General features: G+C 35.4%; 1 protein-coding gene across 2 annotated transcripts in view; it reads right to left on the bottom strand.

Moving 5' to 3' along the window:
- Positions 1 to 6507: 6507 nt before the first annotated feature.
- LOC148955856 (trophoblast glycoprotein-like) overlaps positions 6508 to 16334 on the bottom strand; it is a 42617-nt gene continuing 32790 nt past the window's right edge. For both annotated transcript variants that reach the window (XM_089104698.1, XM_089104704.1), the window contains exon 6: positions 6508 to 14289. In XM_089104698.1, coding sequence (XP_088960824.1) covers positions 14098 to 14289 — 192 coding nt within the window. In that variant the 3' untranslated portion in view covers positions 6508 to 14097. The remainder of the gene's footprint in view (positions 14290 to 16334) is intronic.

Here is a 16334-nt window from a genome sequence, read left to right as displayed (position 1 = left end):
GATTCGGGAAGATCCTTTTGCAGTTGTCGATGCCTTTCAAACCCTGTCAAGACTCGCTGGAGATGAGGAAAGTGACGACGGTAGAAGCATCGAAGAGAAGCTAGACGGCAAGAGCCTCGGGAAGCTGCTGTTGAGTGAGGTCAGGAAGTCAAATCTGGATTTGTCAAAGTGCGTTGGTCAAGGATATTACAAAGCTGCTAGCATGGCAAGCTTGACAAATGGTGCTGCTGCTGAAGTTAAACGCCAGTGTGAACTGGCAGATTACTTCCACTGTGTGAGCCATGCCACAAATCTCTCATGTTCAAAGATAGTTTCAGTTCCCATTCTGCGCAATGCCCAAGACGTTGTTCGAGACACAATTTCTCACTTCAGCTCAAGTGCCAAGAGAACAAGACTTCTAAAAAAGCATCTTATCGTGGACAAAGCTAAAACAGAGACACTCGTCAGTCTTTGTACCACGAGATTTGTAGAGAGACACGAAGCAATCAGCAGGTTTTGGGACTCCCTTCCGTCGATCGTTTCTGCTCTGCAGGAGATGGAAGGATGGCACGATCGAGAGGCAAGTAGCAGAGCTTATGCATTACGATCCTGCATTGAAAAATCAGATACACTCGTAGGACTGGTTTGCCTGAATTTGTTTTCGTCGATCATGAAACCTTTGGCCGAGTCACTACAACAGAAGGATGGTGACCTCGTGAGAGCCTTGTCCCTCATTAGCAGCGTGAAGGCAATGCTGGAAGATGTGCGATCACATGCCGAAACCAAATTCAGACTGCTTTACGAAGATCTTCTGAAAATGGCCGAAAAGATTGATGCTACCATCAAGGTAACGCAGCCACGCATAGCTTCACGTTCTACATACCAGGCAGGGGTACCCAAGATGGATCCAGAAAGTCATTATAGGATGGCGGCATTTTTTCCAGCCCTGGACGCCATGCTGCTTGATTTTACGGAGCGGTTCAGCTGCCATTTTACGAATGCTGCAAAACTTTCAGCTTTGATCCCGGCTGTGGTTAATGGCAAACGCTGGGAGGACGTTCAGCCAGGGTACGAAAAGTACAAGGAGCTGCTCGTGGGTCCGGAGATAGACGTTAAAACCGAGTTCGAGATTTGGAACAAGTATTGGTCTAAGGAAACCGTGCAAAAACCGAAAACAGCTATTTCAGCGCTGAACAGTTGTCAGGAAAATGTATTTCCCAACATCTTCGCATTGTTGACAATTCTCGCGACGCTTCCTGTGTCAACCTGTGAAGCAGAACGAATGTTTTCAAAGGTTGACAGGACATGTTCATCAATACGAAGCACGATGACTGAAGAGAGGTTGGAGGCTCTACTACTCATGCAGACTTACAGAGACGAACTGCCGAAAACAGACGATGCTATCGATATGTTCGCTCTCAGACAAGCTCGCCGATTGAGTTTAGTTGTGTAGTGTGGTACTGTTTTTATTTTCTTTTGCTACGTTTTACCTTTATGAGCATATTTGGCAGTGTTTTCATATAAATAAAGAGCTATCAAATTAGTCCTGTATAATCAGTTTTTGGCGCCCTGTGTCCGGCGCGGCCCCCCCCAAGATTTTCCTCTAGATCCGCCGGCGCTAAGGCACCTGGGCAATGTCAATGCAGAGGCGATATCCAGGGGGGAGGGGGTTCTCCCCCCCAATGTTTTGTCTGACTCGAAAACACGAAGTACATAGTCCATACCCGAGATAAAGCCTCAGCCGTCTCTCTCGCCACCGCTGCAACTAGTCAGCTAAATGTATCCACTCATGTCCTAAATCAAAAAGTGTTTGGTATTGTGAGTAACATCGCTGTTGTTGTGCAAAAATCAGAGCTTATTAGTATGATTACCGGTCTTGTTGATGCAACTCAAATTGGAAATTCTGGATCCTTCCGCCTTGAATTTCTAGACGATGCTGCCTAAAATAAAGCTATAAACGAAGGTTTGTGTTTGGGATACGAGCTTTTTAAAATTAGACGTTTTCAGAAGTTACCTCCTAGATGCTACCGTTGTCAATCACCGAACCACGTTTTCGGAAATTGCCCACTCCCATCGATTAATCAAAAGTGGTCACCGTGCGCTGCTGGACATTGTAACACAAGTGATAATCCTTGCACTGAAACCCCAAATTGCTCGAACTGCGGGGGAAAACATGTTTCCTATAGTCTGAGATGCCCAGTGTTAAAAAAATCTCAGAAGTTACCAGAAGTTACCTCCTAGATGCTACTGTTGTCAATCACCGAACCACATTGTCAGAAATTTCCCACTCCCATCAAATAATCACCAGTGTCCATGGTGCGCTGGTGCACATTGTAACAAATACGATAATCCGTGCATTAAAAGCCCGAATTTCGCCAACTGCGGGGAAATTATTGGTGCTATGGTATCAGATACCCCGCTCTAAAAAAAGCTCTGATTAATGCCAAGAAGATGATGGCTAGTGATACTAGGCTTTGCTGTCTTTCTTTTAATATTACCTGAACCAAAGACAAAGATTTTCTTATTGATGGGCTTCTTGATTATGATATAGTTTTCCTACAGGAACATTTTCAAACTAAAGCCAATACAGATTCTCTTAAACGGTCACCCACCCACCACAAGTTTTTACGCGAAGCTAAAAAAACGCTTGGTCGACCCTCTATGGGCTTTGCAACTTCAGTTCGCCTCACTAAGAAATCTGAGCTCATTTCTTCTGATCATAATTTATTGGTAATAAAATGCAGCAAAACGGTCCTCAGGAATGTTTATAGGACATGCAATCACAAGAGCATGTCTTCCCTATCTATCTTCGCGGGTTCTTTTAAGCGACTCAGGACACTTCTGCTAAGAGTGACCAATCAGTGAATAAATTGGATTGTGGCTGGTGATATTAATTCCTATCTTCTGTCCCAATCTGAAAGAAGTGACCTGTTTTTTGATGCTTCGCCTAGTGGCTATCAGTTAGTCAATAAAGATAAACAGTTTACCTACATTCATAGCCGAGGTGGCTCTAGATCAAACCTTAACCATGTTGTAGTTTCAAGTGGATTTCTCATGGTTGCTCCTGTCATTGTTTTGGATGGTAAAGTTGAGGATGATCCTTTGCCTTTAACTTGTGAAATCGAGTCGCCTGTTCTACTGGCTTAAAACCATTTTTCTTACCATAATAAATGGTTTGATACGCCAAATTGGAAGCGAGTTAATTCTGAAGTTTATTTGTATGCTCTTTGCTCGCTGTTATCAAGCATGAAAGTGCCTTTTTACCTTTTACAAACCTCTGTAAGGTCATAGACAGCTAAGATTGATTTAAATTCTTACTATTACCAGATCGTGCATTGTTTGAAGTCAGCTGCTTCATTTTATGTTCCTATTGAACGTGTTAGATTTGACACCAGAAAACCATTATGGGATGTGTGCCCAGAAGTGAAAAAAGCTAAACAACGCGCGGAGTTTTGGCTCCGCCTTTGGATTCCTTGTGATCGCCCCAAGTCTGATAAAGTATTTGAAATTAAGCAAAATTCGAAACGTCAGTTTAGATCTTCTTTGCGTCAAGCCCGCCTGAATGTTTTGGATGGTCCCTCAGATTGGAAGTCTTGGACCAATGTAATTAATAGCAGCAAGTGTTTGCCTGCTACCGTTTCTATTATCAAAATCAGTGATTTTGTTGCTTATTTTATTCGTGTTTTTTTTCTACATTTAATCATTTTATCCAGTCCTTTTTTCTTCCTTATTGGACAATACTGTTCCTCGAGTTCTTTGGCAAGTCCATATATTGTCAATATCTAGTGGTGATATCTATCGGGATTTTAATAATGTTAAGAAATCAAGTGCTCCCGATATGGATAGTCTATGTTAGAATTACTTCGCCATTAAGTATACATTACTGTTAACACACATTCAGCTCCTATTCCAAATGTGTTCAGCCCAGTCGTTAGTTCTAGATAGCTTTCTTTCAGGAACTGTAACATCAGTTCTAAAAATAGGAAAGGATGCAGACCAGTGTTCCAGTTATCGACCAATTACAGTGTCCTGCTTCATGAGCAACCTATTTGTACATGCCGTATTGCCTGAAGTTTTGACTAAATGTGATTTGTCTGATTATCAAGTTAGGTTCAGAGCTGGTTTTGGTTGTTCTCAAGCCCATCATATGCTTGGTCAGTTGCTGGTCTCGGCAAAAATGCAAAAAAGGCCACTTTATCTTTGCTCGGTTGATATCTTGGGTGCTTTTGACAATGTTGTACATTTGCAAGCGCTTCAGTGCTTAGTTAAAGCAGGAGTTAATTCTTCTGTAGTAAAAGTTCTTCAATATTGGTATTCCAATTCGTTGGTTTGATTAAAATGGATGTCTGATATATCTGAGCCTATCTCAGTAAAGAAGGGAGTCAGGCAAGGTGGTGTGCTGTCTCCATATATTTTTAAAACTGTGCTTGTGGACTGTTCGCGAATGCTGTCTCCTACTGTGTTTTTAGAAAATACTGCTGTTAGTCACATTGCCTATGCTGATGGTGTTCTGCTAGTTAGTCATACTAGGTCAGGCCTCACAAAGAGCCTAAATGTTCTGATTAATGCTTTGAGTATGATTGGGCTTTCGGTAAATGCTTCAAAATGCGAGTTTATGTGTTTTAATATTTCTAGCACTGCCCATCCTTTAAATGTGGGTACATTGCTGCTCAATTGTGTCTCAAAGATGAAATGGCTTGGGATTACTTTTTCTGATACACTTTCGACTACATGCTCGTTTTTGGTTGCTAGCGCTCTACAGTGTATTCAATCCTCGTGTGGTAAAATCTCGTCTGATAGAGGGAGATAAAGCCGCCAAGGCTTATGTAAACTTTACCATAGTTTTTGTTCTCCTGCAATTCTTTTTCTTTCCGGTTTGCAGCCTCTAATGTGCAAAAAAGACCGTCTTCAGCTAAGGAGAGGCTATTTTAAATATTGTAAATTCCTACTATATTTTGCCAAGGTGGTACAGAAATCACAAGATTATTTCTCATTTTGGACTCATCGACCCTCTAGTGATGCTTGACATCATCGCTAAGGACCTGAGGACCAATACTCCAAGGAAGATATGTGCCAGTGACCCCATCACTTATTTTTTTCCAGATTAGTGATTCTATTGATATTGTTACGTTATTTATGTTGTCTTTGCCTTATTATTTCCTTGTGCATTATATTATTATGTTTTTCTTTTTTTTTTACTCTGCATTTATTTTATATTGCGGGTTACAAATAAACTTACTATACATATAAACGAGTTATTGATGGGTTTTTAAAGTTTTTTTTTGCCCCCCCCCCTCCCACCCCCAAACGAAAATCCTGGATACGCCCTTAGTCAATGCATATGCCAATCACCTAAGCTATATGTAGCAAATTCAATAAATCTAAGCTACCTTAATCAATCTAGGTCTTCCAAGTTTGGCCTTTCAAAATGAAAATCGGCCATTTTTTCATAAAATTAACATTTTCTTGTGTATTTTTTTGTATTGTTTTAATGTCCAAACGGCACCGCTCGTGGCCTCAGCAGTGCCAGTACAAATAATTTCGTGAGTTTGTACAGTCAAAACCGTGAGAGAAAAAAAAATACTGGAAGGCGACCTTGATTACTGTCACCCATTGAGCAGATTATACCACAGTAAATAGCAAAATATTGGACTAGATTTCAGAACTCAGAGTATATTGGGGTGGAGTATGAGGGTACGTCATTATTTGCTCCGCACCTGGGAATCTCAATTCATAGCTTTTTTCATAATCTGAAGTTGGCTATCTCAGAATTTTCGATTGATAGCAGCTTGTCCTCATTAGGGCAAAATCAGAGTTCGGTGACACAAAATGGCAGCAAACGCCACTTTTCCATGGCAGAATATTTTTGGTTAGTTTAAAAGGACTCTAGAACTTTCAATATCCCTTCGAATTGTCCCTCGCCCGATCTAATAGCACTATCGGTCCAACATGATTACCCGAATGAAAAAAAAACCCATATCCGTTATGTTTCTTCAGGTTAAAAAAACCCATTCCTGTAAAGAGGAGCTTGAAACCTTCAAATTAGGGCTCTATAATATGCCATATCTAATTGTGTAACTTCTCTTTAGACCATTTCCCTTTTCGGGGGTGTTTTCCCATTTTCAGAAATTCAGGCAGATTTTCTCAGACTCGTTGCGTTTGCTATGTAACATTAAACTGTATTAGTCGTTATCAACATCTCTTTTTAGAGCTTTAGTTACTATTGACCCGAGTTGCTACTTATTTACAGTTCATTAACAAGAACTGTTTTATTCTACACCACATATTCTACATGTATTCTGGAATACAGGTAGAACAATAAAGAATCCCTTCTTTTTTATTCTTGTTATTTGTTTTAATTTCTCTGTGGTTGCTTAAATTTACCCGTTGGGAGAATTTCGAATAGTGGGGGGGGGGGGGATTTTCCACAGAAGGAAATTTATGGGGGGAAGGGAATATTCCGGACCCCTATTTGTCACGTGTCGAAAATAGTCGTCTAAACTCTTTTAAACGAGTGAAAAAGTGAAATTCAAAAGCTTAATATTTTTATTGCTTAAATTTCAACAGTACAAGTTAGGATAAAGCAACATCCATTTACTCTGCAACAAACCAAAAAATTCATACAATTCATACAAGTGCTTCTCTTTATAAATTACATTTTCTTACATAGACCTAATAGTTTTCTATTGTTTTTTTTTTCGCAAAAATTTGTGTTTTGTATTTTTGGGGGGAAAAAAGATTAAAAAAAAATTCTGATTATTTACTGAACTCATTAATGCAATCAATGTATTTTTTTCAAACTTAAAGTGATTATGAAAAAATACTAGGCGTAAAAACAAAGAAAAATAATACAACTTTAAAGGAGCATATAAAACTACGAAGGAAATTTTTTGAAGACATAAAATTTTATTTCACGCTTTTTATCGAAAACACGAATAAGCTAAAATTTACACATAATACCTTAATTACGCTGAAGACGATTATAATGTTTGACTTATTTCAGAAATAATTATATTTCAATTGCAATTTTTGTGTGTGTTGAATTCATTTGTTTTTTCATGTTTATTCGCACATTTTTCATTTTCATATCCTAAATATTATTGTGCAAAAATAATATGTGATAGAAACATTCTAACTGCAAGTTTACCAAGCATTTCCTAAAGCCGTTAGGAAAAACGGAAAAACTTTAGGAAAAAGGAAAAGATCGCTAGAAACGATTTGATTATATTTTCCAAAATTAAGCTTAAACATTACATTAGAAACTTCCCTAGATGAATCTTTTTTTTAATCCAAAGCAACCCGATTTCAAGAAAACAATAATTATAGACATTATGTGCCAAAAGTGTTCAAAATGCTCTGATTGCAAGTGGAAATCCACTGTAAAAATGGGTAATATACAGTAATGGGTAAAATGGGTAATATACGGTAATGAGTAAAATGGGTAATATGCGCATAAGAAACTTTTTGGAGGAATTCAATTGTGTATTTATTTGGAGCAGTTTTATTTGGTCAAAATCACATTGCACCAAATCAAAATTCTTTGCCGAGAACCGCTTACTTATATCACTCTTATATCAAAGGCGTTTAAGCTTATTTTAATTCCAATTAGCTGACCAATTTCATAGCTATAAGAGTCACTGTAAAACATAAAAAAGACAATTGACAGCTAAGCCTTTAAAGAATCGTTAACTTTACAGTAATAATAAATTGCTTCAATTGTATGTGAAAAGTATACTGACAAATGTTCTCATTTTAAATTCGTTTTGACTGACGTTTTCTCTAAATGAAAAGCTAAAATTGAAAGCATGTCCAAGTACGAATATCAGTTTAACACATAATTAGCATAATCTATAAGTAAACCCAATAAGTACATAGAAACAATCTGATTCAAAACTTTATGAATTCTGTTTTCGGTCAACTGACAAACCCGTTTAGTTTGTCAAAATAAGAATGCAACCAGGTTAACGCTTTGCAACCCAAAAAATAAACACAATTACCATAATCTATACTGAGAAGCACTCACACTAGGAAACAAGGACGGCTTTAAATGGAATATTGTGCCCATTCAAGAAAAAGGCCACTTGAGTCACAAACCTGTACATAGAACAAAGAACTAACAGAATCAATCAACTGTTGTACCAAGGGATAAAGTTGAGCACCAACATCAATTTTTTTGCCGAAGGAGCAAGCAGTGGAGCAAGGGTTTAAATTTCTAACTTGGAAAAAGATGTTGCTACTTTAAAACTAGCTTATTCTTGAAATTATTCCAAGAGCAATTTTAGGCAATGGTAAGTCACTACATGATGCTCATTAATTTGATTTATATACAGCTTCTAATTATAGAAGGATTTCTCACTTTAAACCCTTGTCAAATTCTTAAATTACATATCCCAGAAAAAAAAACATTATAATACATGCCCAATCTCTTTCAGTTTTTCTCGTATCTCAATGTAGCCCATCGTAGCCCACTTTTCCTCATGAAGGTTCCAGAAAAGTTCTGGGATCACTGGGAAGGAGTCACAATTTTAACACAGGATAAATTTGGGAAAAATCTCTAATTTTAGCAGCCCTTCAAAACTTTTTTATCCTTGTTGGATCCATACAGAAAATGGGTCATCAAAGGATCCCCCCCTTAACTATAGACAATGCCCCTTTCTTGTGTTTTGTTAGTATCTAGTAACTGCCTTTTTCTTATGGAACCTTCAGAGATCTTCTACGGACCATTGGTTGAAAAACATTGAAGACTCACAAATAGAATAAACGACTATTATAATATTCGATTATTTTATCGATTATTATAATAAACGATTTATTATAATATATTATGATAAATATAATAAACGATGTTTATCAAGAGTCTCAATATAGCAGCCCCCCCCCCAAACTCCATAATTCCCTTAAAGTGAGTTACAGCTCAAAGAACCCTCGCATACTATACAGCTATAGTAGCCCATAGTAGCCCACTCCTTCACAAGGATATTCTACATTTATCCCACGGATAACTGATTTCTACCATAATTATTATTTAACTTTCAACATTTTCATTTGATCCAAATGGTGCTCAAACTTGATAATAAATTATTTTATGGATATTTTTTTAAGGATACAACAAATGAAATACAGAGTACAGCACTTGCAATGAATCAAAATCAACCAATCTAATGTTCCATCAACACATAGGAGTCTTGCACTATTTAACAAAGTTTTAGAAACTACACAAACATATTTATCTATGCCCATAATAGAACATATTCAAAATGACAGGTCTTCGATGTCTTAAGTTAACATAACAAATGTTTACTATTCACTAATTATACAATACCATGGTACTTATCTATTATACCCATTACACTAAAGAAGGGAAGTTAGGCTAATCCTATTGAATAAAGTCTTATGAAAATAAAATACTTTAGTGAGAAAATTATTGAAATGAGGCCTCGAAAAGGCATGATATACAATGGTTTCTAACCTAACAAAACCAAAATAGTCACTAAAATATTTAATTAAAATACACCTACAATGTAGTGTATACATGTTACGGTCAATTTCCGCAAATTGGTTAATGTCGAAATTCACCGGTGAATGTCCGAAACACCTTTTTTTCTCCTTGGATTTAGTTGCCAGTCAATTTTTCAATTTAATACAAAGTTTGATGATGGGAGGTTAGGTTTGGTTAGACGAGGTTAGGTTGGTTTAGGTTAGCTTAATTTAAGTGTTTAATCCATTTCTGATATTTAGAACCAATTTTAACCTAATCTAAACTAACCTAACCTAACTTTTACCATCATAGGTTGCATAAGACTGAAAAGCTGACTCGTAAAGCTAATTGAATCGAAGCAGAGAAAAAGGAATTTCGAACATTCACTGGTGAATGTTGACATTAACTAGATTTCGGACATTTACCATAACATATACACTCTCTCACGCTAAGCTTAAAGAAAGTACAGAAATAAAACGGTTCTGTCAGACGAAGACCTTGAGTGTGCTTAGTATAAGATATGAATACCAATAACATAGATTTTAATTTGCCCCTGTTAATTCTGGTCTCATTATCATTTAAATTAAGAAAATAACCATAGACATGGAAACTTAGGTGCATAATGAAATTTTTATTAAAAAGGTAGGATTCAAAAATTACAATTATAGGATTTGGTCGCTAGATGTTACTATTAATTATCAATCACTAAATATAAAGTACGGTAATATATCAAGCTTAATTTCAGTTAATTTTAGTCACATTATTATTTAACTTTTGTTGGAAGTGATTCTGTGATTAAAATATTCTACATGTTGGATTAGCATCAAAAGACAAAGATCTAAACGTGACAATTAAGTGAATAAGCTAGTCAATAGTTACAAAGTGACGAACAGATTTCAATTTGCTTGTTTTAATCCTAGACTCATAGTTAGTTACGTATTTAATTGCACCATTCTTCAACCTGGATTATCACCAATATTTAGCAAAATACTTTAAAATGAACTTTACATCTAATTTCAAAATCAACTATGTTTGTAGTATTAGTAGAAAATTGGAGGCGCTATTTTTTGCTAGCTCGCCAAATATTAAAAAATTTAAGAAAAAATGAAAAATTTAGTAAAAGTACCAAAGGAAGACTAGGAAAACGTTTTTGGCACAATACATTTTAAATATCTAACCATTTATACCAAAAACTCCGAAAAAAACAATACACACAAATATAAAGTTGTTTGCAATTTGTAGGCGTAGGCCCATGTATAGGGGATGTAGGGGAGGGGGAAGACGCAAAATCGGAATATGCGATTTTTACCTCCCAGTCGATGCGTACCAATTGCGTTATTATTTGTTGCCGATTAAAGAACGTATAAAAAATAGCCACTATAGCATGTTCGGGTGAAATGTATGTTGAAAAATATGTTTTTTGAAACATATTTTTGATTGAAATACCTATCTAATACCCTGCATGCATACCTGTCTAAATGCACCAAGTTAGCAAGATTAAAGCTTTTTGAACTTTTTAGAAAAAAAAACTGTAAAGAAAGTTCTTACTGTCGTCGTTTGTTAACCTTCAGAATAGTTTTATAAGTCAGAATAGTTTATCATACCGTTTTTTCTGAGGGTATGGGGTGGAAGCACGACCCAAAATTATTTTTACCTCCCAATCATTGCGTTACAATTACGTTATTATTTGTTACCGATTAACAAAAGTATCAAAAAAATAACCACTATAACACGAAACGTAGTTTTACCGTTGTAACAAGTGGTGATAAGAAGAATAAACTGCAGAGCTGAAAATAAACAAAAAGAATTTCAGAGCGAGTTCGAACTACCCATATGAATTACCTTGTTTTTTCTTTATTTATTTAACTGATTATATTAAATTATTATTTATCGTCGATGAGAAGCAAAAATAGAGCTTGTGACGAGAAATCACTAGTAGGACAAGAAACGGAAGGTTTTCGTGAAACCAAGAAAACTTATGCATATTCATTTTTCAGTTCTGTTTTGTTATTCATTCCGGAAAAAGGAAACGAATTAAGTTCAATGGAGATGCTTAATCTGACTTCCTTTACCAGTTTTTACAATCTAAAATATAGAAAAAAAAACAATTTAAAATCCTTCATAATACCATTGAATAATAAACAGACCAACATCTTTAATATCATTAAGAATTTTAAATTGTTGACGTTAATAATTTCAAAATGTTAGTCACATTAAGAATTTAAACTGCGATGACTACAGAACAATGGAAAGGCTTTTAACCAGTTAAGTTGATTTTAAGCAAAACGAAATGTTAATAAAGACTATAAGAGTGGATCTTAAAAAGCTAAAAACAACTCCAAAAAGGAATGGTTACAACAAAAATAATAGATAAAATGGAATGAAAGTAAATACAAGCAATCACACTTACTACCTTACAAAAAAAAAGTCACAATGCATGAAAATAACAAGAACAAAAATGGATAAATATCTACTTTAATATTCAAAACCTGAAATATCATTTAAAAGGCTATACTAAAGCAAACCTCTTCTGAAAGGGTTAAATACGTAGGTGAACTAAAAGCTTAAGATTTCAAATAAAAGATGGTAAAACTTTATAATCCGTGACAAAAAAAAAATTAACGGCCGTATAATTTGTTTTAATCTTTTTTTTACTTCATGCTGGGCAGAAGATAAAATAACAAATTTAGCTAATAGAGCACAACAGATACCTGGTGGCCTTCACAATGGGTTATACATCAACGGGAAGTTAGAGTGTGGGGAGAAACTAAATTTACATTTTAAGTATATTTTTTTGGACAAGTGATGGGAAAAGAATAAACACAGTGCCTTCTACATGTATTTCAAATAAAGGAAATTTATTTGGGTACATGTTTCTCTGCATAGAAGATATAGTGATTCTAATGGAAGACCGGGTCATACCACTTCAATTTTTTGAAGTTAGTCATCAACGCAAAGAATATGGGCTACTCATAATAGAAGAAACTCAAGATCGTCTTTGAGAAAAATAAAAGAAAAAAGCCAAGCCCATCTGGTGTAACCCAACGTAATCATGAAGTTTATTGTAGAAAAATAAATGACAATATTGGTTGTTTATTTTTTTTTATATCGTCCTTTAAGTTGACATGGAGATAACAGAAAAACTGGACCTGAAATAGCGCACTAGATTATCTATGTACTAACATATTAGACAAAATATAAAACAACACACGAAGCTAAAGCGGCTAAAAATCAAATATGAAGTTTTTGTGCAATATAGTTTGTTGTAAAAAGTGATGCAAAATGATAATATATATGGTCTTGTTAAGACACTCAAAATAAGAGGATGTTTCTTGGAGGGAGGAGGATTTCAATGAGTCAACAAGCAGAAAAAGGGTGAATTTAAATAGCAGACCAGGTCCTGCCACTTCATCTTAGACGAAGTTAGTCGCGAAAAAAATAGGAGGGGAAACTTATAATAGAGAGAACGTTTCCCCTCCCATTTTTCGGCTACTTATAGATGTAGGCTACTTACATATGTATATATGTATATACATAAACATAGCAGTGCTCAGCAAACGCATAAAGCTCACTGTAAAAACCTAAATAATACTGTTTAGCTCTTTAATTATCAAATGATTAATAAAACATTACTATTTGACTTTGTTGTACCTTTTTTCTTATATTATCTTTAATATATTAGCATCCTTAATATATCACCTCAAGTACAACTTAATATATAAATATTATTACTAAAAAATAATATATTAATATATCCTTAAAATATTATGTCCTTATATTGCCGAAGATGAAGCCTGGGAGGAGGAATAAAACCACTTTATCTAAAAGGGCCCAAATAGCTATATCTGTGTACTGACAGATCATAAAAAAAGAAAAAATATCAATAAAAAGTTAGAAGGTGCAAAAAATCAAATGTGAACAGTTATTTAATTATTTGTCGTTATGATACCTGACGTGAATTTACAAAATATAGGGTCTTTGCTGCTCGAAGATACATGGAGGGTTGTACTTCTAAATTGGATCGTAAAATATATCTATTGACCTTCTCATCCTAAAAGTAAACCATAAAATATGCCTTTAATTAGATTTTTGAATGCCAATAATTTTTAGGCAAAAATTTCAATTTGAAAATGACAAAAATAGTTGGTGGAAGCTGGGGGAACACTGGGACCCTGGAGGGGGACATGAGGCCCTAAATTGTCTCTGTATGTTATCTAGTGGCAAAGTATACGTTTCACTTGGCTCAAAGTTCTCTATCTGTGACGACAAAATTTGAACAGTCTCTAATTTATATTTTAATAGTGTACTTCTTGTTTTCGTCTGACACTATTTTCAGGCCAGTCGTAAGCAGAGCTGAAGTACAGATAGGTCCAAGCAATAGTCAGGATGTTGAAAGTGAACATATCAAATCGTCGCCAAATAATCTGAGTAGCGATTAGTGATAGTTTCCATTAAATTCAAACCCAATAGAAAAACAAATTACAGAAGCATTTCAACAATTAAAATAAAGTAAGACATTTTAACTTTTAAAAGATAGTTTAAAGGAAGCATTAAAAAGCAGTGTTAAAATAACAGAAACAAGTACATAGCTACCTTTTACATAATACCGATTAGTTAAAAAATACTTTTCATAGGACTAATTATACATGAACTTCTGGGTCTTCAGGTTGAGTAAGTAGGCTTGAGTAGGCACTACGTTTCTTAACCAGCTGAGCAACATCCGAAGCCTTTGTTCGTACCCAAGCAACATTCATGTAGATAATGACGGCGACTAATGTTGTTAAAATAATGCAGAGAATCGCAATCACTCCACTGGCTGTCTCAGATCCAGTCTATAAGTAAGAACAATCTTTGTTAAATAAATATATTACTTTCCAATACAAAATTCTACCTTAATTTGTGCTCAGTAGTTGAATTCAGTTCTGCCCGTTTCCTTCGAGTCAGAAGGTATCTCAGAGCTTACATCCAATTAGCGGTTTGTTGCTACACAAACCTCAACACAGGGCATATGTCCCCTCCCCTTATGGCCAGCTAAAAGAATCCAGAGCAGGAAAATTCAGAAATCGTATGGCCAATTAAAGCTCCTACCAGAAAATTCACTGGACGCTATAACCAATTTTTTTCTGTTTTGGCACAATTGTCACTACATATATTGCTGGGTGTATTACTTGGTAAATTTAATCATAACCAAACTCATACTTATATTTTTCACGCAATTTTTAGCTTTAGATAAGCAAGAACTGCAGTTTCCTAACTTTAGCTATATTTTTACTATAGTAATTAATAGTCATTAATGTTGACCATTGACAGTGTCAATTAATGAGTAATATATCATGTCATAGTCGTTAATGATTAGTAGTCATTAGAGTTGAGATCATTAATCACTAAACAGATTTTGAAGCCAATAATTAAAGCCAATATATGTTTTCTATACCAAACAATTTTCAGTTAGTTGAAAGCACAGAGTTAAAATAAAAAATAAAATAGAAGCTCGTTTTAGAAACGATTTCATATTCATTCATCAAAATTTTCATTTCATCAAAAAATAAAAGCTCGTTTTAGAAATGATTTCAGGTTCATTTTATCAAAAATAGAACTCGTTTTAGAAGCAATTTCACATTCATTTCATCAAAATTTTACTCTATTTACGTGGACATTTAAGCAAAAACATTGAGCACCAATTTTTTAGTGTTTCTTAATGTAGAAAACACTATGACTACTATTGAGAAAATTCACTCGAAATTCAATAAAAATTCACTGATGGCCATTGTAAATTATAAAGGGATTCTTGATTATTTATTTCCTTCCTAATCTAAGCGTATTATGCTTGGTTCTCACCTTGCCGTCCTTTGAGGACTAGCATATCATTGAGCCGAAAGCGATAGGGTATTTCGAGGGGTGGTCCCCTTTCACAAATTTAATGTATACCAGGTTGTGCGTGCCACTGGTGCTGGTGCATGGTAATAGGCAACGCGCTGCACCAAGTTTTCCATGCGTGGTACGAAAAAGCGTGGCGTTGTAGAACTGTTCCACGCTTGGTAAAAAAAAGTGCTAACAAGATTTATATGAGGTCGCGGAAAGTGGATGAACCCTCGAGTGTTCCTTACACATTTTGACTAAGTTACATAGCGAAAAAGAGTCCTCTTATATTTCTGTATCCACTCCTCATATTCGCAGATTCATAATTACTTCATGGGTGGTAGGAGAGACTGGCTTTGTTTAGGGCTTTATAGCAAGGCTCGCTCAAGAAATTTTGTTTGCTTTCAAATTAGGCGTTTATATGCACCAGAATAAAGCATTGCTTCACAAAAGATAGAGGAAGACAAAAGCTATGATAAAGACAAAGTATTTCAGCGTCAAACAGCTCACTGAAGGGCTTTTGGTTGTCTTCAGCTGTGGTTTACGAATATTTTCATATTTGAATTCTCAAATAATGAGAAATGTTTCCGTAAATCCTCCTTCAAACGAAACCAATAGTATCACTCAATAATCATTTTTAGACGAAATTAATTAATTCCAGGGGGACAAAGCCAAGTCCATGAAAACGCATAAAACTATCTTTTCAACTTGGCTTAAATTTAATCAGAAACTAAATACTTGAAGGACTTTTGTTTCAGAGTCAAACACCGCACATTGAATATTCATTTTGAATATTTGATTACTTAATTATTTCCCTCGAAACAAAGATTAGATTATCCTTGCCGGCCAACCGTCTAACAGGTCGTCCCCGTCTAACAAGTCAAATAATTAACAGGTCGTCCCCAAATGGGGTATGAGGATGTTGCAAGGAAAGATTTAAGGTAAACAGGAACTTCTTGGGAGGATGTAAAGAGGGATAGGAACTTGATACAAGTCACATTTTCTAGGGATGTGCTGT

This window comes from Artemia sp. Qi Xiang Cuo, chromosome 2 (genome assembly GCF_049724085.1).
Source record: "Artemia sp. Qi Xiang Cuo chromosome 2, ASM4972408v1, whole genome shotgun sequence".
NCBI lineage: Eukaryota > Metazoa > Arthropoda > Branchiopoda > Anostraca > Artemiidae > Artemia > Artemia sp. Qi Xiang Cuo.
The sequence above is the reverse complement of the archived record's forward strand: the minus strand, read 5'-3'. Positions and strand labels throughout refer to the sequence as shown.